Source organism: Brachycentrus maculatus, unplaced genomic scaffold (assembly GCF_059751285.1).
Source record: "Brachycentrus maculatus isolate JH-2025_06_01 unplaced genomic scaffold, ASM5975128v1 h1tg000393l, whole genome shotgun sequence".
Classification (NCBI taxonomy): domain Eukaryota; kingdom Metazoa; phylum Arthropoda; class Insecta; order Trichoptera; family Brachycentridae; genus Brachycentrus; species Brachycentrus maculatus.
Window position 1 is genome coordinate 252,560 of NW_028281142.1, and position 21,664 is coordinate 274,223.

At 38.2% G+C, this 21,664-nt stretch overlaps 1 protein-coding gene across 1 annotated transcript in view; it reads right to left on the minus strand.

Moving 5' to 3' along the window:
• Window positions 1-21,664, minus strand: part of LOC148302999 (ubiquitinyl hydrolase FAF-like) — a 68,712-nt gene that overhangs the window by 41,850 nt on the left and 5,198 nt on the right. The window contains exons 3-19 of the mRNA XM_088270691.1: window positions 19,988-20,117; window positions 19,018-19,237; window positions 18,046-18,159; window positions 17,461-17,617; window positions 16,323-16,499; window positions 14,956-15,109; window positions 13,326-13,477; window positions 12,297-12,554; window positions 11,323-11,421; window positions 9,779-9,921; window positions 7,962-8,212; window positions 5,779-5,909; window positions 4,868-5,064; window positions 3,549-3,651; window positions 3,287-3,464; window positions 1,750-1,861; window positions 891-1,019 (exon numbers count right to left, since the gene is read on the minus strand). Coding sequence (XP_088126817.1) covers window positions 891-1,019; window positions 1,750-1,861; window positions 3,287-3,464; window positions 3,549-3,651; window positions 4,868-5,064; window positions 5,779-5,909; window positions 7,962-8,212; window positions 9,779-9,921; window positions 11,323-11,421; window positions 12,297-12,554; window positions 13,326-13,477; window positions 14,956-15,109; window positions 16,323-16,499; window positions 17,461-17,617; window positions 18,046-18,159; window positions 19,018-19,237; window positions 19,988-20,117 — 2,705 coding nt within the window. The remainder of the gene's footprint in view (window positions 1-890; window positions 1,020-1,749; window positions 1,862-3,286; window positions 3,465-3,548; window positions 3,652-4,867; window positions 5,065-5,778; window positions 5,910-7,961; window positions 8,213-9,778; window positions 9,922-11,322; window positions 11,422-12,296; window positions 12,555-13,325; window positions 13,478-14,955; window positions 15,110-16,322; window positions 16,500-17,460; window positions 17,618-18,045; window positions 18,160-19,017; window positions 19,238-19,987; window positions 20,118-21,664) is intronic.

Sequence of the window (21,664 nt, forward strand, 5' to 3'; positions counted from 1 at the left end):
AAATATTTCTCTTTTTTTTCAAAAAATAAATAAATAATATTACTCAAAGTTGACAATGCTTTTTATATACAAAATATACTACTTGTGTCCCCATATCAAGAAGCCCTTTTCAATTTGTGTTTTCAAATTATTGTTACTTTAATAAGTAAGAATCTGTGCTGAATGAACACATGTGGCCATCGCGCATTAAAAAGTGGTTTGTGTTCGTCCCTTAAGGGTACGTTACGACCATAGTATATTCATCCGAAACCCCTAGCTTCTCGGGAATAAATGGCTGCAATAAAAATATGCAAAGACAATAACTATCCTAGAACATGTGCTTAAACGGTTAAATTTGATGAAATCGAACTACAACCTTAAATACCTCAGTCACGCCAGCTCCCATTCGAATAAAAGCGAAAGCGAAAACCTCAGAGACAAAGCAATCATGTCGGATAACGGAAGGGCGACAAAAGAGGACAAAAGTGAAGTCCCATTTGAACTGTGCTAGTCTGGAAGTTGGAACTGTGAAGTTGGAAGTTGGCCATCCACAATGACGAGGAGCTCAACAAGCTGCCCTCCAGCGTGACCACCAACGCTCAGCAAGGCGTCCTGCCCAACACCTTGGCCATTCTCCAGCCCATGGAATCAAGAGGAAGGCGTTATAATTTGTCATCTTTTCCCCGCTCCAAACTCGACGGCCCGAGACCGATTGACGACGTTTTAATCCATTTATTTTTTGTATATCATTATCATCATCATCATCATCCTATTATTATTATTATTATCCATGTCTTTATAAGTGCCCTTGAGGAAGTATTTTACGAAAATGGCGCTATACAAATTATCCAAATTATTATTATTATTATTACTTTATAGAAGGTGGCGAAATATAAAAAGCCATTACTTACTTTCTATGTATTGTAGTCCTAAGGGTATGTAAGGTTTCATTGGAATGCGTGTAAACTTCCATGTCGTCCAGTTGCCTCTGCCCGGCTTGAAATCTTATCACTAGACCGCACTGCCTACCCCGCCCAGCCCTGGTCAACAAACAAAAGACATTTCCAATCAAAACGTGACTTTGGAAGAAAATTCTACAAGGAGAATGAAAATAATCCGCCACTAAAGAGTTTGTGAGATGTCAAAAAAGTTCACAGAATAGTTTTGACTGATCACTAATTCAAGCTACATGGGATGGCTGATAAAAAAAATTAAGCCCTCATCCGCACCTGATGGTGCAAAGGGCACTGCATCATATATCTCGATTATTAACACATGAAGGAAAGGTAGCCCTCCGCTTCAGGTACCAGTCCAGGATACTTTTGATAAATATAAAAAATAATAATAGTAAATATTAATATTAATATTGAATAAATATTCATTCAAACCCTTATCCCCACCCCAATGGTGTATAGGGCACTAAATCATACAAACGCAGTGTTATCTTGATCGTTAACACATGAAAGAATGGTGATCAGCCCTCCGCTTCAGGTACCAGTTCAGGGTAAAATGGAATAAATATTAGAGTGAAAAATCACTTATATTTACTGTACTGTATTTAATTTGTTCCAGAAACGCATTTTCCCATAGCAATAATTAAATAAAAATAACTGGCACTTAGCTGCCAGTTTTTTTCCCTCTTTATACATTTTTTTTTGCATTTCGTAATATAAAATAATTACAAGTATAAAAATATTATATTATATTCATACAAAAAAAGTACCCACAAAGGCATTTAATACAGTTTTATTACAGTGATAAAATGCCTACCTGTACAAGGGTAGTATGACCCTCTCTACTGTGAACTTGCGATCACACTCCTCCACGTATTCCGTCAGTACCCTGAGCACCCGGCATAATCTGATGCAGCATATCGTAGCCTCTGAAATATTGAAAAAACTTGGTAAAGGCGCCACGATAACGGGCAGAATGGCAAACGTTACGAACAATGTAAAAAAATGTTGAATGACATTCGACATGGGACCTATGATGAAAAAAGATAAGGGTTAATGTTAGAAAAAATATAAGATTAAATGTTGATAATGAATCTGGATTTGGTGAATAATCCAGTGACTGATAAATTGTTGTATCGCTCACTCCTTTCAAGAACGTCATAAATCAAAAAAAATATTTTTCAGGAGAACGTTTTTAAAGTTAAAAAATATAATACAATGTATTAAAAATAAATATCAAGCCACTTATTGAACTTTTTAATGTGCAACAGATCTTTTTAGGTAAAACCTGAAGGTTATTTCTCCGTTTGAAAAATGTTAAGTATTTTTTTTTTTTTAAAAACTAAACAATACCTTTTCTTCAAATTGGAAAAACAACACTTTCTACCCTGTAGCGGGTAAATATTAAGTTAAAAATATGCCTCTTTTGCTGGGATATAGTACATTTTCTGGGCATTGTTAAAACATGCACAACTGAAAATTGTCAATTTTTTATTTATGACGTTCTTGAAAGGAGTGAGCGGTATATATTCTTATGTATTACAAAAAATGTATTAATCAAGTGTTCGCTTACTAATTTGTAGCGTCTTGTAGGAAAGTATAAAAGAAAAACACTTGTTTTTTACCACTCGAGTTTATTTTATTATAACGACTAGTTTCGGGAGCTAAGCTTCCATCTTCAGGTCTAAATATAAACTGTTTATATTTAGACCTGAAGATGGAAGCATGGCTTCCGAAACTAGTCGTTGTAATAAATCAAACTCAAGTTGTAAAAACAAGTGTTTTTCTTTTACAATTTCATCATGTCTTACCACAATGCCGAAACAATAAATAAAATGTCTTGTAAGAGTTAAAAGAGTCTTTTAACTGGTTTTCTGCCTTGAGTGCGTTTACGCATAAAATGTCTTGTAAGAGTCGAAAGAGTCTTTCAACTGGTTTTATACCCTGAGTGCGTTTACGCGCTCTTGAATACCGTGCTAGCCAGGCCATCCATACAAGTTTTTTTTTTTTTTTTTACTCTTATCTGCACCCCAGTGGTGCATAGGGCACTGCATATAAACGCAGTGTTATCTTGATCGTTAACACATGAAGGAAAGGTGATCAGCCCTCCGCTTCAGGTACCAGTCCAGGGTGATATTGAATAAATATCAGAGTGAAAAAATCATTTATATTTATTTGACCCTCCCAAGGAATCGAATCCGGGACCTCCAGAATGGTAGCCGAGCGTGCTGACCATTACGCTATGGAGGTGGACATTAAATAAAGTCTCATACAAGATAAGAGCCTTACTAATACCTCCTGGCACTTGAAAGGTTGATAAACAGACAATACGGCAGGATTCGTGATATACTCACGGTCGGGCGTGGTGGCCGCCTGCAGGGCGGCGCGCGCCTGCTGCAGCCGCTCGCAGCAGGCGGCCGTGAAGGCCTCGTGGTGCGCCGCGGCCGCCAGGCGCGCGCCCGGGCTGGCGCACACCTCCTTCATCAGCTCGATCCCGCGCAGGGCTATCTCCTCCCGGCACTCGCAAATCACCTGCGCACAAACACACCATCACTCAGAAGTAGGAAACACGGCGCTACTCGATTGGTAATCAGAGAGTGAAAGGGTAATTCTCACCCTCCAGAGATAGTCTAAGCCTATCAGATCCGCTTCCTCCATTTGGTATCCTCTTCTCCTCAACTTTAGATTACCCTCTTTAGCGTTCACAGCCTTGAAGAACCTGTAAAGAATTGATAAATATGTTCTGTATTTGCTACTTGTTGCATTTATCTAGTGATAAAAATAAAGTTTAGAATACAGTGGAATCTTTTATAACGAGCATAATTCGTTCCAGCATCTTAATCTGTTACGTAAAAAAAAAATAATTAAAAAAAAAGATTTGTCTCTGGGCTTCTTATGACCTGTAAAAGTCTTCTAGAATGCCCATTTTGAGAAATATTGTTCTAGTCCTTATCCGCACCCGATGGTGCATAGGGCACTGCATAGTATGGACACAGTGTAATCTTGATTGTTACTTACATAAAGGGAAGTACATAGATCACTCCTGCGGTTCAGGGACCATTCTGGGGTAATATTAAATAAATTTATTTTCACCCCCCCCCTGGGAATCGAACCCGGGACCTCCAGAACGGTAGCCGAGCGTGCTGACCATTACACTACGGAGGCGGATTTAACAAAAATGGCGCTATACAAATTGTTATTATTGAAAGGGTGAGAGAGAGTAGGATGTTTTTTTTTTTTTAATTACTTACGTCCAAGTGACTCTGAAATCTAGCTATATCTTATGCAACACCGTTTATCATGTCCCTACTCAGGCTTCAACTTTATAAGTTTCATAGCCTGTGCTTACTTGTGAGTGGATTTAGTCTTTGTGTTTAACCTGTCTGGGAGTATGGACGTAGATGAACGTCAGTGCGAATTTTCCTTAAAGAAGTATCGACGTTGATGAACGTCGAAGTCCGTCTGCCAGTAAGTGTGATGTAACTTGTATAGCAATGACATCTGTGGATATTTGTGTGTAATTTTGTCCTAATTGAACAATATTTCAAAAAGGTGTTTTTTTTTTTTAAATTATATTATTTTAACATAATTTCTATCATCATAATACATCGATTTAATGAAAAAAAATATATTTTCATGTAAAAAGAACCCACTCCCCAGAGAAAGTCGGACATAAATTTTGTACTCCCAAAAAGGTTAGAATAATACGCATATTAGAACTGTTACGGATCTTTTAACCACCACTGTAGATTGAAGTACAAAATGGCAGGTGTCAAAATGATTATTCAATTCATATTACTGTCTACTCGTTACGTAAAAAGAATCCTCGAGTTCCGACGATAAGCGAGTTCAGAGAAAGTCGGACATCAATTTTTGTACTCCCGGAAAGGTTAAAGTATAATTTCATGTAATTCATGAGTGAAAATTGTAGGCACCTCTCGAAGCACTTGATCCCGCTGTGCGTGAGCACGCCGGGGTCCAGCGTGAGGATGTTCTGCCGGAAGAAGTGCAGGTTGATGCCGGGGTCCAGGTCGGGCTCCTCGCCCATCAGCTTGCTGAACCAGCGGAAGCACGCCTCCCGGTCGTCAGGGGAGACGGCCTTCTCCGCCAGGCACATCCAGATCTGCTTCGCCTGGGAACCAACCACGCCTCTTGTCAGACATTCATCGTACTCCGGGCTCAACCAATGGGAGCGTCCGACTGACTAACTGACCATCGCGCCGCTTCTAGGCAGATGGAAGAGAACACCACACCAATCTGTTGTGGTACACAACCTTCGCCTCTTCCACATTTTAACATCTTCTCATACATTCTTCTTTTAGCTCTTATCCACACCCAACGGGATAGATGGAATAGAACTCCACACCAATCTGTCTTGGTACACAACCTTCGCCTCTTCCACATTCATACATACACCTTCTCATACATTCTTCTTCTTCTTACCCTTATATGCACCCAATGGTGCATATGGCACTGCATCATATTGATACAGCGTTATCTCAATTGATACTTACATGAAGGCAAGGTGATCACTCCTGCATTTCAGGGACCAGTCCAGGGTAATATTAGAAGGTAAATATAACTAATATTTATTTTCACCCCACCCCCCCAACTGGGAATCAAACCTGGGACCTCTAGCACGGTAGCTAAACACGCTAACCATTACACCACAGAGGCAGACATTTACACATTTGTGTCTACATTTAGCTCAGAATAAATCTAAACGTGGGGATCAGAACCGTCGAGGCGCCGTTTAGAGCTGCCCAAGACAAGGACGATTACTCTCAAGTGACGTCGGAGGGACCTGACATGACGCGCACAGAAGAAGAAGAAATCAAAATGTGACCTGTTCGGCGCACAGCCACAGCTGGCCGTCCTTGAGCAGGAACCTGAGGAAGGCGAGTCTCTCCTGCACCTGCAGCACGTGCGGATACCGGCCGTCCGGCAACCAAGTGTCCCAGTCTAGCTCCGGTTGCTCTGAAAAGGAAGACAAGACTGTGAGATGAGTTCTATCTTACTTACTTACTTCAGCCTTCTTATTGTGTCCAGTATTTTCAAATCAAATCAATTTATTAAAAATTAATACATACATTACAACAAACTAACTAACTAACTAACCATCACGCCGGTTCACATCAAAGTTCAAGTAGCCTCGTTCTACAGCACCCTTTCCTATTGATTGTGAATGAACCCAGTAGTTTAGTGTTAAAACTGATGAATTGTATTCCAATTTACTTCTTACTAACGTTATATGTCCGCCTCTGTAGTGTAATGGTCAGCATGCTCGGCTACCGTTCTGGAGGTCCCGGGTTCGATTCCCAAGGGGGGTAAAATAAATATGAGTGATTTTTTCACCGTAATATTTATTCAATATTACCATGGACTGGTACCTGAAGCGGAGGGCTGATCACCTTTCCTTCATGTGTAAACGATCAAGATAACACTGCGTTTATATGACACAGTGCCCTATGCACCATTGGGGTGCGGATAAGAGTTTTATTATTATTATTTATTAACGTTATATACAAGAGTTTGAGTTTTTTACTTACCTTTTAATTATTTTTTTTAATATTTATAAATTAAATGTTAGTTTTTTATGTACATATATCATGTATATTAGCGGAAACTAAACTGGCAGTACACAACGGAATTCTGGTTCCAACCCTTATGTATGGAAGTGAAGCATGGAGTTGGCAAAAGAAGGATGAAAGCAGACTGAATGCAGTCGAAATGCGATCCCTCAGAAGAATGTGTGGCAAAACGATGTTTGATAGATCGGCTGTCCAAATTCAAAACACAGTAAGGGACAATTTTTTTTTGTAGTATGTTTTTTTTGCATTTATGGATTAAGTAGACTCTACTTAGTCCAAAAATTAAAAAAAAACGTACTACAAAAAAAATGTCCCTTACTGTGTTTTAAATTTGGACAGCCGAGATGATCGAATGATGAAATAAGGAAAGAATGCAAGGCTGAGATAAGTATTATCGATAAAATTAAGAAACGTGTGTCGAGATGGTTTGGACATGTAGAACGAATGAGTGAGGAAAGAACGGTAAAACACATATATCAGGCGAATGTAATTGGAAAAAGGAGCAGAGGAAGACCGAGAAAAACTTGGCACGATCAGGTATGCCAAATACTTGAAAGCGGTCAGGTTAGGAGTCGAAACAATCGGCGGGTATGTATGAGGAGATGCATGAACGTGGAAGAGGCGAAGAATGTTTGCAAAGACAGAGTCGTGTGGCATTCTATTCTCTCTGCCTACCCCTAGGGGTAAGCGGCGTGATGTTTAGTTAGTTGGTTAGTTTAAATACAAAAAAATATCCCACAAAGGCATGGCCTGTGTGTGGGTATACATTATATTTTAGGTCATAGTAAAAGGGCACTGGCAAGAATACAATAGATATTATAAGAAGTAAAATTAGATTAAAAGTGATTATATAAACTACAAATCGCTCACTCCTTTCAACAATCCTTTACTTTCAACACATGTAACACATAAATAATCTAGAATCTCGAGTACAGGACTGATTACCAAATCGCCCACTCCTTTCAAGAACGTCATAAATCAAAAAACTTGATTTCTCAGGAGAACGTTTTTAAAGTTCAAAAATATAATAAAATGTATTAAAAATAAACATCAAGCCACTTATTGAACTTTTTACTGTGCAACAGATCTTTTTAGGTAAAACCTTAACGTTTTTTCCCCATTTGAAAAATATTAAGTATTTAAAAAAACAACAATTAAACAATACCTTTTCTTCAAAATGCAAAAACAACACTGTCTGCCCTGTAGCGGGTAAATATTAAGTTAAAAATATCCCGCTTTTGCTGGGATATAGTAAATTTTCTGGGCATTCCGAAAACATGCACAACTGAAAATTGACGATATTTGATATATGACGTTGTTGAAAGGAGTGGGCGAAATACTACAAATACTTGAAATAAATAGAAAACAAAACATAAAAATATTGTTTGTCTGCTACACCCGCATCTATCTATGTCTGCTATGAGTGGGGGAGACTCACCTCTGAGTATGGTCCTCGCGCTGTCCATGTATTCAGTTAGCGAGTCGGTGACCAGGATGACCAGCGAGTGCTGGCTCTGCAGGCGCTCGATGACGGCCTGGCGGCACGGCGGCGGCGCGGGCGCGCGCGTGCCGGCCGCGCCCGCGCCGGCCCCGCCTGCGCCGGCCGCCTCGTACAGGCTACAGATCTCGCGCATCTGCTTCAGCGCCGGCAGCGCCCACTGCGACGAGGTCTTCAGCTCCTCCACGCACCTGCGGCGAGACAATCGGGCCTTCTCGTCACGCTAATCTCACGTTTTTACATTTATAACATAGGTCAGGAATTGAAGATAAATTAACCTTTCCGGGAGTATAATTCATATCCAACTCTCTCTACGGAGTGGTTTCTTTTTACATGATTTTTTTTTCACAATATGTACGTATTATAAAGAAAAATATTTTTTTAAAAAAGTGAAAATCACCATCTCTTCGTTTTATTAATTTTTATTTATGACAAAATTGCATAGAAATATCCACAGATGTCATTGCTATACAAGATACATCATACCAACTGACAGACGGACTTGGACGTTCATTAACGTCGATACTTCTTTGAGGAAAATTTGCGTTGACATTCATTTACTCTCAGAAAGGTTAAAAGCGATTATTTACACCAAACGCAGAAACATTAAATTCAAGCATCTGTACAGGTTAGTATAGGGTCCGCCAAATAACTTTTTTTTTTTGAAAAAAGGGCGCAAAACATCGAGTGTAGCTTCGGCTGTGTGGCACGTAGCGCCGTCCTGTTGAAACCAAATGTTGCCAATATCCTCCTCTTCAATTTTTGTGAACAAAAATCCGTTCAAATTGTTGAGAACGACGGTGAATTGATGTTGATGGCGCTTCACGCACACTTTCTGCCACAACATCGATATTCTCGGGTGTACGCACTGTTTTTGGCTTTTCACGCTTTGGTTTATCGATGAGGATGCCAGTTTCTTTCACTTTTTTCACAAGATAACGAACATACGGAGCTGACGGTGCTTCTCTTCTTCCAAAAACCGTACGCAATTTTCGCACACATTCTGCAACATTACCATGATTTTCAAAGTAATGTCGCAATATTTCCCAGCGTTGTTCAAGCGTATACACATAACCATATTCGCTCAGCGGAAGGATAAAACTAATTATCTGTCAAATCAGACATGAGCTAAGTGTTACCATTCACGAAATAAGCACTAGTTGAAAAAAAAAACTTTAGATGGCGGACCCTTTATATAATCCCGAAATCTTCGCGTGCATATAAATCTATGTACGTACTGCATAGACAGCATGTTGCCGTGTTTGACAGTTGCCGTCACTTTCAATGTTGTCAATTGCATTGATGTTTAATTGAATCATAGTAATTTCTTTATAAAATGAAACTACTTTGTTTTTAACCACTTTTTATTGAAACTTTTCTCAAACCGGTTTAGACAAGAACCTTGTCATCAACAGGGTTAAACAAGTATTGCATGTAACCCTGTTAATGACAAGGATCTTGTCGAAACCGGTTGGAGAAAAGTACCAATAAAAAGTGGTTTAAAAGCAAAGCAGTTTTATTTTATAAAGTTTATAAAATGTGCCATAAAGTATCTGCTAAAACATAGAATTTTCATTGCTATACAACCATTGTGAAATTGAACAGATTTTTTTTATTTCCATCCCATTTAACCAGATAGAGCCACACCAACAAGTGGCCGGGCACTTCTAGTAGTAATAAATAAAATAAAATATATTTCGTTCCGCGCAGTGTGCAGATAGGGGATGGGGGGGGGTGAGAAGGAGAGAAGAACATACTTGTCGAGCCAAAGGGTCTTCTGGGCGTCCCTGTCCTGGCAGCAGCTGTAGTCCAAGATCTTGACGTGGTTGTTCAGGGCTACGTCCATCACCTCGGTGCATATCTCTTTCGAGTGAGCCAAGTTCCAAAACAGCACCAACACCTGAAATTGATATGTTTTTGAACTTAAAATATATTTGAAACCCTTATCCGCACACCAATGGTGCATAGGGCACTGCATTATAAAAATGCAGTGTTATCTTGATCGTTAACACGCGAAGGAAAGGTGATCAGCCCTCCGCTTCAGGTACCAGTTCAGGGTAATATTGAATAAATATTAGAGTGAAAAAATCACTTACATTTATTTGACCCCCCCTGGGAATCAAACCCGGGACTTCCAGAACGGTAGCGAGCGTGCTAACCATTACACTTACGGAGGCGGGCACTTAAATTGAACCTATAATATGATATATCGCTCACTCCTTTCAAGGACGTCATAAATCAAAAATTGTAAATTTTCAGTGGTGCATGTTTTCGGAATGCACAGAAAATGTACTATATCCCAGCAAAAGAGGCATATTTTTAACCTAATATTCACCCGCTACAGGGCAGAAAGTGTTGTTTTTGCATTTTGAACAAAAGGTATTGTTTAATTATTTTTTTAAATATACTAAATATTTTTCAAATGGAGAAAAAACCTTGAGGTTTTACCTGAAAAGATCTGTTGCACAGCATAAAGTTAAATAAGTGGCTTCATATATATTTTTTAACACATTGTATTATATTTTTTAACATTAAAAACGTGAAAAATCAAGCTTTTTTATTCATGACGTTCTTGAAAGGAGTGAGCGATATATTGACATATCAACCAAAGGGTGAATAATCCAGTTTCTGATAAAAATTAAAAAATTATAAAGTATACGTTTTATAAACATTGAATAATCCTTAATATAATCCATAATCCATAATCATTTAGTCATTTTTCTATTTATTTTAAGGGTTTTCTTATAAAATGTGTTCTTGTATTAATTTTTTTCTTCTTCTTCTACTAACCCTTATCCGCACCCGATGGTGCATAGGGCACTGCATCATATAAAGGCAGTGTTATCTTGATTGTTGGTTGACACATGAAGGAAAGGCGATCAGCTCTCCGCTTTAGGCACCAGTCCAGGGAAATATTTAATAAATATTGGAGTGAATAAATCACTTATATTTATTTGACCCCCCCCCCTGGGAATCGAACCCGGGACCTCCAGTACGATAGCCAAGCGTGCTGACCGTTACACTATGGAGGCGGACAAAATTAATTTTAGTCATTTTTAAAATTTGTTTTAATGTATTTGTTATAAAATGTTTACGTACATTGATTTCTGTCATTTTTCAAATTTTTTTAAGGTATTTCATATAAAATGTTTACTTGTATTATTGATCAAAATTTCAGCTGACTTAGAATGTGGACAATCCTAGTAAGTCAGACAATGAAATAAAAAAAAACATGTTCCACAATAAAAATATATAAAAAAAAAAACTTAACTAAACTTAGATAATAAAAAGTTATTCATACCTTATGCGCCATTACACCATCTTTGTCATCTTCCGCCAACCTTCTAATGACTTCCAAGAGTTTGTCACTCTGCTTTTTACTGGAAGTGGACCAACTTGCCTGTAAAAAAAAACATTTTTTTTATTTTGTCAAAGTTTACTTTTTAATATTTATTTCATCATATCATGGTCATACAGGAGAAAGTGACCGAGTGCATTTTATTCAAAAGAGGGGATCATTGACTATTTGATATCTTACTAAATTAACCGGTTAACTGCCAAGAGCGTCTTGAGACGCATAATTTTCTGTGAACGGAGCGCCGCTCATACAAAAATGACGTCTTAAGACGCGCCGTTTTAAATGGGCTTTGAGTAAAGAAAATCAATTATTTAAAATGCACAAATAAATTGAACGCATAGTGACATCTATTGAGAATATCTTATAGCATACTTAGAATTGAAATAGAATTTGTTTTTACCACTTTAAACGTAAATTAAAGAAAGCTTTGTCGTCGGAACAACTGATTGCGCTCAGGGTTAATAATCCCCGAGTTGCCGTCACTGCCGAATCTGGTGACAGTGATTTTAGTGCGGATTCGGATGATGTTTAATTTTTTTTTTTTTTTAAATCATAGTGTGTGTGTGTGTATACTTTTAATATTAAACTAACATAAACAATTACTTTTGACATATAATTGAGTTTTCATATTTTCTATGACAAATTTTGTGACAACCCTGCACCATGAACAATTAATTTTATGATTATGGATAAATGACTGCACGACTGGCGCGCTCCTCATTTACTTGGTAAGTTTTATAAATAAACAATATTACACTTTCAATAATGATATGTTTAGAAGGTTTTATTTTTGTTGTAAAATTCGCGGCGTTCTGGGTACCGCCATACATGTACCTACCGGCTGTTAAAAGGTTAACTACTATTCTCATAGCCTTGCCCGAAAGGGCAGGTGATTTGCGTAAGTTGAGGCCCCTCACCTTGAAGCAGTCGAATAAGTGGTCCAGCTGGTCGGGCGTGAAGTCCCAGGCCAGCTTGGCGAGCAGGTCGTGCACATTCTTCACGATGGCCTCGTGCTTGCCGTGCTGCGCGCCCCACACGGCGTCCAGGTCGCGCACCGTCAGCGCGCCCTCGCGCACCATGAAGCGCAGCATCTTCTCCAGCCGCTCCACGTACTGCGGCTGGTGCAGCGAGTCGCGCAGCACTATCTCCAGCACGTTGTTGTCGCGGATCCATTGCTGCCGGCAAAACGGGCAAGTCAACAAGGTCACACGACAATACAGTATTGTCATAAGGTCACACGACAATACTGCAAAACCACAATATTCTAATCAGATAAATAGAGAGTCGCAAAGGACGATATCCAGCACATTGCAGATCCATTGCTGCCGGCAAAATAGGCAAGTCAACAAGGTCACACGACAATACTACAAAGCCACAATAGAGTATTGTCAACAAAATCACACAATTCTGTAAAGCCACAATACAATACTACATATTAGTCTGTGATACAATATAGTATAATTATAATAATTTGCATTTCCTAATTTTAAGGTCACAAAATTTGAGTCATCCTAATCAATTTTATCAATAATTCAAAAAGTTTTTGTCCAAAAGAGTATTTATGAATACCAATAATTAGAAATTTCAGCAGACAACCCCTGTATTTTTGTTGCTATAACTTCTGTTTTGCTATCACTAGATGTTTCCCATTTTAAAATATGTAGGTATTTTATACTGCATATTTTAACATCTACAATGGGAATATGAATGGTGCAAAACAGACATATTTTTTAAAGTATATTTAAAAAATACCTACATTAAATTCTACTAATGGGAGGGAGACATATATATGTCCAAGTCTGTGAGTAAAATTCTACGTTTAGATAAAATTTGCGAACAATGTAAAAAGGGATATATTAATCATACTATTTTAGCATTTTTGTGCACTGTTAATTTGACCCTTTTGAACATATACAAACATTATCAGTTTGAGCTGGAGTACTTACAGCAATGGTGGCGGAAGTCAGCCAGTCGGGTTTGGACTGTTGGCTCACAGAACCGATGACCTGGTTCACCTCATTTAGGGCGGACATCTTGCCGTTGAAGGAGGGCATCTGGAGCAGCCGGAGTATCATCTTCAGGCGAAACATGTCCAATCCTGCAGAATGCCAATTGAAATGGTTTAAATCATTTCATCGCACAATATTAATTTAGAAGTTGGGTCTTGGCAATAAATATATGTTTATTTGCAACATTTTTTAATATGTTGACTGCCAACTACGAGATAACTCGTAGCTTGCGTACTTTGCTAGGACACTGACTATGAGTTATCTTGTGCTGTGTTTACTTGCCATATTAGTGCAGCTACGATAAAATTCCTAGTATATCAGTGCTAATATGGATAGATGGCGCATGGGAAGAGAACAAAAAATCAATGTGAGCTTACATGAACAAAATTGACAAAAAATACATATATATATATAAAACCCTTATCCGCACCCAAATGGTGCAAAGGGCACTGTGTCATATAAACGCAGTGTTATCTTGATCGTTTATACATGAAGGAAAGGTGATCAGCCCTCCGCTTCAGGTACCAGTCCATGGTAATTTTGAATAAATATTACAGTGAAAAAATCACTAATATTTATTTTACCCCCCTTGGGAATCGAACCCGGGACCTCCAGAACGGTAGCCGAGCGTGCTGACCATTACACTATGGAGGCGGACAAAATTATAAAAAAATTATTCAAAATCAAGAAGTCTGAAAATTGCCGTGGCAGTCAACGTGTTAATATGTAGTGACTTGATAAGTTGGGTGTTGCAATAATTATAAGATTATTTAGAACATTTTTTAATATGCAAAGGGTTTAATCAAAAGTAAGAATCATATTCTGTATTTTTTGCTATTTTGGATATCCTAAAATTGACTTTTCATAATTAACTGTACCAAATCCATTTTTTTAAAAGATTTTTCTTCAAAAACTATTCATAGATTCAAATAATTTGAAATTATCAGTTGGCAATCCTTCCGATAGTTTGCTTAGCAGCCGGTAAAAACCAAAATGATTTAAAAACTAACTAACTAACCATCACGCCGCTTCACCGCAGGGGTAGGCAGAGAGAATCGAACGCCACACCACTCTGTCTTTGCAAACATTCTTTGCCTCTTCTACATTCATGCATCTCCTCATACATACCCGACGATTATTACGACTCCTGACCCGGCCGCTTTCAAGTATTTGACATACCTGATTGTGCCAAGTTTTCCTCGGTCGTCCTCTGCTTCTTTTTCCAACTACATTCGCCCCATAAATTTGTTTAACCGTTCTTTCTTCACTCATACGCTCCACATGTCCAAACCATCTCAACACACCTTTCTTAATTTTATCGATAATGCTTATCTCAGCCTTACATTCTTTCCTTATTTCATCATTCGAACATCTATCAAACATCGTTTTGCCACACATTTGTCTGAGGGATCGCAATTCGACTGCATTCAGTCTGCTTTCATCCTTCTTTTGCCAACTCCATGCTTCGCTTCCATACATAAGGGTTGGAACCAGAACTCCATTGTGTACTGCCAGTTTAGCTTTAATTTCTGTCAAATCATTACAACACTACGAGAAAGAGTATTACCTTTGATGAGGTTTGGATTTTGTGTAGCCTTGGACGCCAAACATTTGCAAGCTCGAATGAGACACGATACCGTGTCCGTCTTATTTTCACTTCCGCGGGCTTCCCTCTTCAGCTCCTCATCCGATAGTCTCTCCAAAACGGATGGAATTGCCTCCTGTAGACAAATCAATTAAAAATTTTGCTTAGATTGTTCATGGAAGAGACAGATTTAAGCTCCTTTTTCTTGTAGTACATTCTTGCTAACTTTTTACTTTTTCATCTTTTTTATGTTTTTAAGTTGCTAATTATTTTTTTTTTAATTGTTTTCTGATAGTCAAGTATTTTTTGTATTTTATATTAACACTATTATTCTACTTCTACTGATAATACCTATACCCTTATACCCTTTACTATGACCAAAATAATATTGTATACCCACACACAGGCCATGCCTTTGTGGGATCTTTTTTTGTATTTATATTTAATTTTTTTCATATTTTTTTGTATTTGAATTTATGTCATGTAATGCAAAAGAATTTAAAATAAAGAAAAAAAAAACGCTTATCAATCGTTTTCATATTCAATGCTTTATTCAGGCCTACTATTTGTCGAGTCGCAACTTAATTTTCTCTAAATCCAGTAACATTTTACGTGATTGATCTTTTTTCTTAGAAGATCTTTTTTTTTTTTTTTAATTCTTTTTCTTCGAAGTAAATATATGGTTTTAAAAAATTATCAAAATATTTTTTCAATATATATATGCTAAAAAACAAAAAAAAATCCAATACAAGTTCTAAAAAAAATCGGACGTGTGGTGGCGACCGGCTATTTGCTCAACCGGACCAGTAATGAATTATATCATTGCTAGTAAGGCCTTAATATTTACATATGAACCAATTAACCTTAAAAGTTTTGCCCAACTTTGTAGCTGATAAGCTTATTTGAACTTTACGAAGAGTGTTATTAGTCATTTTAGCGGTATGGTTGCGTTTTCAAAAGCCGTATCTTAAGACGTTCAAGATATCACTGTAACATTTAAAGCGTACGCACAAGAAAGGTATCTTTTGTACCTTCTTCTTCTTCAAACCCTTATCCGCATCCCAATGGCGCATAGGGCACTGCATCATATAAACACAGTATTATCTTAGCACATGAAGGAAAGGCGATCAGCCCTCCGCTTCAGGTACCAGTCCAGGGTAATATTGAATAAATATTACAGTGAAAGAATAATTCATAATTTTACACCCCCCCCCTTGAAAATCGAACCCGGGACCTCCAGAAGTTAGCTGAGCGTGCTGACCATTACACTACGGGGGTGGACTATACATTTTTGTATAAAATTGAATTCAATTCAATTCTGATGAAAACAAAGTGTGTCGTTGTCTCACCAGTATGGGCATCAGGTACTTGTTGACTGTGAACGGGGTGAGGAGCTCGTGGCAGAGCCCGAAGGGCCGGATCAGCTGCCAGATGGCCAGGATGGTCGCAGCGGCCCCGCCCTCCTCGTCTTGGGAGGGCGTGCCGACCGTCGATGACAGGACATCCTTAGAAGTTGACTCCACCGACTGAAAAGAAACAACAACATTGTATAAGGGGACAAGGTGGATACCGCTCAAAATTATCAAGTGTTTTATCACAAGATACGGACCGACATTTTTTGGCCATCCTCGTTCTGTTCTCGCATTCACATTTGCCAAATATACTTAGTCATTCTCTCATCATCTATTCACTCCACATGTCTTTACCTTTAAAGAAGTATAATAAATTCTACAATGTATTTTAACCTAATGATTTATGACACAATTTATATCAAAACATGTTAAAAACATGATTTATCGATATTTTGATAATTTTCATATAAATCGTGTTTACTGGTGTAAATATTTTTGTTTATTCAAGAAAATATGTTGCTTATAGCATCGACTATGATTTAAAATTATAAAAGTATAAAAAAAAATAGCAAAAACAAATTCACTCCTTAGATACAGTTTTGTCCGTAGAAACTCACACCCGGACAGGTTAATACATTCGGATCACTTTGTTATCGGGCCGATTTTTCATCAACCCTGACCCTAATTAGTATGATAATTAGGGTCGTATACTAATCAAAAGTAACAGCAAATCCAATTCTGATCAGTACAATGTTTTTGGCATCTCTCGCGCTTTACCAGAAGTAAGCAAATATTATGCTTATAAGCGTCTCCCGCTCTCTACGTATGTAAGAGACACAAACTGTGCTCATAATGTATTACTTTCTAGCAGTTAAGTTAATGTATTTAAGTTCTACTGATGGTGTTATATGTGATAAGTTTGAAATATTTAAATTTCACATATTATTTTCCTTTCAGATATCGCGTAGTATTTTAAACTTTTTTCTTCAATAGTGTTTTTAATTTTACTTCAATCTCAAAATGGAACCATTGCGCATACCGCGGTTACTCATTAACTTTTACTCTCATCCCATCAGGAGCTATTAAATGCAGAAAAAAAACTTGACCTTGACTACAAGACGGAATGTGAGAATACCTCGGTCAGTGCCGGCCCATTGTCGGTTTTGTCAGCTGTCTCCGGGGCGTTGACATCGGCTGCGATGGTGGTCTCCTCTGACGATGGAGACTGTTTCAACCCGGCTACCACCACAAATCTTTGGCCCAGTTTCTCAAAACCCTCAAGGTACCCAAATCTGTACAAGGCAAGAATGAAATTAATTATTTTACCCTTTGGATAACAAAATCTGATATATCAACTTTCGGTACTCTGGTGTGATATACCAGATTCATTGGATCTGACGTCCGCAACCCTTATCCGCACCCCAATGGTGCATAGGGCACTGCATTATATAAACACAGTGTTATCTTGATCGTTAACACACAAAGGAAAGGTGATCAGCCCTCCGCTTCAGGTACCAGTCCAGGGTAGTATTGAATAAATATTAGAGTAAAAAAATCACTTTATTTGACCCCCCCTGGGAATCGAACCCGGGACCTCCAGAATGGTAGCCAACCCTGCTGACCATTACACTACGGAGGCGGACAAAATTGACAAAACATTTCAAATCAAATTCGATTAAATCAAAATTGGACAAATCATTTGAAGCGAAGAATTTCTTACAAATTAATTAGGTCGACCAGCCATCCTCGTGGGTTCCTGTGATCCTGTGGTCTAGCGTATACTGTTTCATCTGTGGAGGTGTCACTTTGTCTACTGGAGTTGAATGAGTGAAATCTGGAAACAAAATTGATTGTTATATACATAAAGGCAAGATTATGGCTCCTGCGCTTCAAGTACCAGTCCAGGGTAATATGAAATAAATTCACACTATTTTGAGGATCATTGTTCACAAATATGGGCTTCGTCCATTTAGGAGTCGACTCACTCATGACCTGGCATTCGCCTGGCTAAAATGATCACTTTATACGCTTGTGTAAAGTTCACCATTCTGCCTATTGTTGAACATCCGTATTGCACTAATTTTTAAAATATGTACATATATATGCACTGTTATGTTCCTTTTGGTTGTTAGTTGTATTTTTTTATTATGGATTTAGAATTTTTACCTTACGGTGATGCCCTCACTTGAGAATAGTACATACAAAGGTTTCTCTAGTGAATATAAGTGAGATTATATTTTGTATATTAAAAGCATTGCTAACTTTATGGTATGGCAATATAACATTCTCCTTATCATTTTTTAATTAAAAATAAAAGAGAAATATTTGTGTTATTATTATTTACACAAATATTTCAATTTTATACTTTTTCTGTGAGCCTAAGCTCACTAAGCATTATTAGAAATTGGTATCAAATCGTGGTAGAGTGGGTTTGAACCGAGAAACTCTGACTTAAGAGTCCGCGACACTAACAACGGGGACAACGGGACCACAATCAGACACTTTCATCGTTCGCTTTGTGTAATACCACTTAAAAACAATACTTAATGCGAGCATCCGAAACTACGGATGGAGCGCTCGGCTCGCTGTACTGACTACACGAATACTCGCATCGTAAAGTGTTACGTTTCGACAAAATGACTCCAGTCAGTCTCCACCATAGTGTAAATAAGAAAAGAAGGAAGCGACTCACTTGTTACTGGGATTGAAGAGCACGGCCAGCAGGTTGAGCAGGTGCGGGTTGTCCATGCGGAGCGCGCACAGCTTGACGAGGCGCTCGCAGTTGGCCCGGATGCACTGCTGTATGTTGGGCTTCCACGACGACACCGCCTCGTCCGTGAGCAGCTTGCTGAAGGACACCGTCAGCGCGTCGCGGTAGAAGCGCTGGCACGCCACGCAGCTCGTGTCGCGACCTACAGCACAAATCAAATATTTGTATATTCTCAATATTATTTATATTTAAAGGGTGGCCAACCCGCGGCCCACGGGTGTCTACTTGCGGCCCGCGGAGCATTTCACACATTTTTTCTTTTATAAGAAAAGAAAGATTACATAGTGCGTAGTTTGTATCATATCCCATATATGGAAGTATCTCATTATCGTGACAATTTCTTCTATGGTATATTCGTGTTAACTAACAATCACAACATTTTGCGATCGACTTTTAAATACACATTGATAAGAATACAAGCTGCTATAACTGAGTGCTAGAGCTCCTCAAAGTCAAAATGCTATGTAAAAGCTAGTTATACAGTAGCCATGATACTAGTCGAAAGAAGCATATTAAATCACAAATGAGAACAAGAATCACTGATGTGCATTTGGAAAACAGTTTGCGTGTAGCAACAGCATCAATCGTTAACGTATCAACATTGATGCACTTAGTTCTGACAAACAAAAACAGACGTCTCACAAATTTAAAATAGTGTAATTTTTAATTTTTGTATTGCCTAACTTTTATTAATATTATATGTTTGATTACATGTTTGTTATATCTTAAAAAATAATATAGTTCATGTTTGCTTTGAATAATAAAAGAAATTTTGTTTTACGGCCCGGGAAGAAATCTGATTTCTAAAATTTGGCCCGGCTGCTGAAAATGTTGGCCACCCATGCTTTAAATATTAATAATATTGAGAATATCTAAAAGAGAGGTTTGTTACCATCGCAGGCGAAGGTGATGGACGCGTTGAGCAGCACTTCGAGTTCCTGGTCGGGCAGTACAGGAACCACCCAGCGAGGACTGGAGATCTTCTCTTCTAATGCAGTCAGCTTGCCCACCGGGAACTCCATCTGCGCAACAAAAGCCCGCAGCTATTAACCACACATTATCTAAAATTCACTTCTTCTTTTCCCATGTTCGCTCCCTAAGTGGAGCATATAGCCAACAGGAGACGTCTCCAAGTCATTCTGTCATGAGCCATCTCCTCGACTTGCTCCTAGGTCAGTCCGGTATCTCGAAATTCAGCCGAGTATGGTCGGTGAATGGTCATCAGCGGCCTTCCAGGGCGCAGGGTTGGAAGAAGAGACATGAGGGGTTAATGCTCTCAGGTGACATTCTAAGGAAATGTCCCAACCATACTGGAACTCATACTGTCCAAGTCCTGAACAGGAGAAGGTGGACAAAACTCACACTCGCTCACAAAACTTATCTTCCACTGCGAGTGATGTATTCCATAACTGGTACACCGAAATGGGATGCGGCGTTCGTAACTTTGAAGTTAAATGGAAGAAGATAGACCTAGATGGAAGAAGACCACCTAGAAGACCTTTAAAATGATTCAGCTCAGTTGATGGCTATGTTGAAAGCTGGCTTCAAAAGATGGAATTTTTTTAACTCGCATCACCTGATCCGCAAAATTGTTACGGATCACAGCAGATAACAGCGCGTTTCGGATTTCGGAGTGTTCGGATTAGCAAGCTGGGACTGTATATTAATTACATTAATGAATTTATAAATTAATGTATGTCTTCAAACCCTTAACTACACCCGATGGTGCATAGGGCACTGCATCATATAAACGCAGTGTTATCTTGATCGTTTACACTTAAAGGAAAGGTGTTCAGCCCTCTGCTTCAGGTGCCAGTCCAGGGTAATATTGAATAGATATTAGAGTGAAAAATCACTTATATTAATTTGACCCCCCCCCCCTGAGAACCGAATCCGGGACCTCCAGTACGGTAGCTGAGCATGCTGACCATTACACTACGGATGCGGACATATATATTTAACAAATAAATTAAATAAAAAAAATTAATAATACATGTCGCTCACTCCTTTCAACAACGTCATATATCAAAAAACTTGATTTTTCAGAAGATCATTTTTAAAGTTTAAAAATATAATAAAATGTATTGAAAATAAATATCAAGCCACTAATTGAACTTTTTACTGTGCAACAGATCTTTTTAGGTAAAACTTGAATGTTTTTTCTCCGTTTGAAAAATATTTAGTTTATTTAAAAATAATATTAATATATACCTTTTCATCAAAATGCAATAACAACACTTTCTGCCCTGTAACGGGTAAATATTAAGTTAAAAATATGCCGCTTTTGCTGGGATATAGTACATTTTCTAAGCATTCGAAAAACATGCACAACCGAAAATTGTCGATTTTTGATATATGACGTTGTTGAAAGGAGTGGGCGATGTACTAAGAATAATGCATTATGATGACTATAGTATGTATATTTTTATAAATTCAAATAAATGAACACAAGTAAATTAGTTTATTTTTATATTGTTTACATCGTGGCTATATTGTTTACATTCACCAAAATAAAGAATAAAAATGCAACCGTGTACAAAAATACACTCATTGCCGTCCACCCAAATAT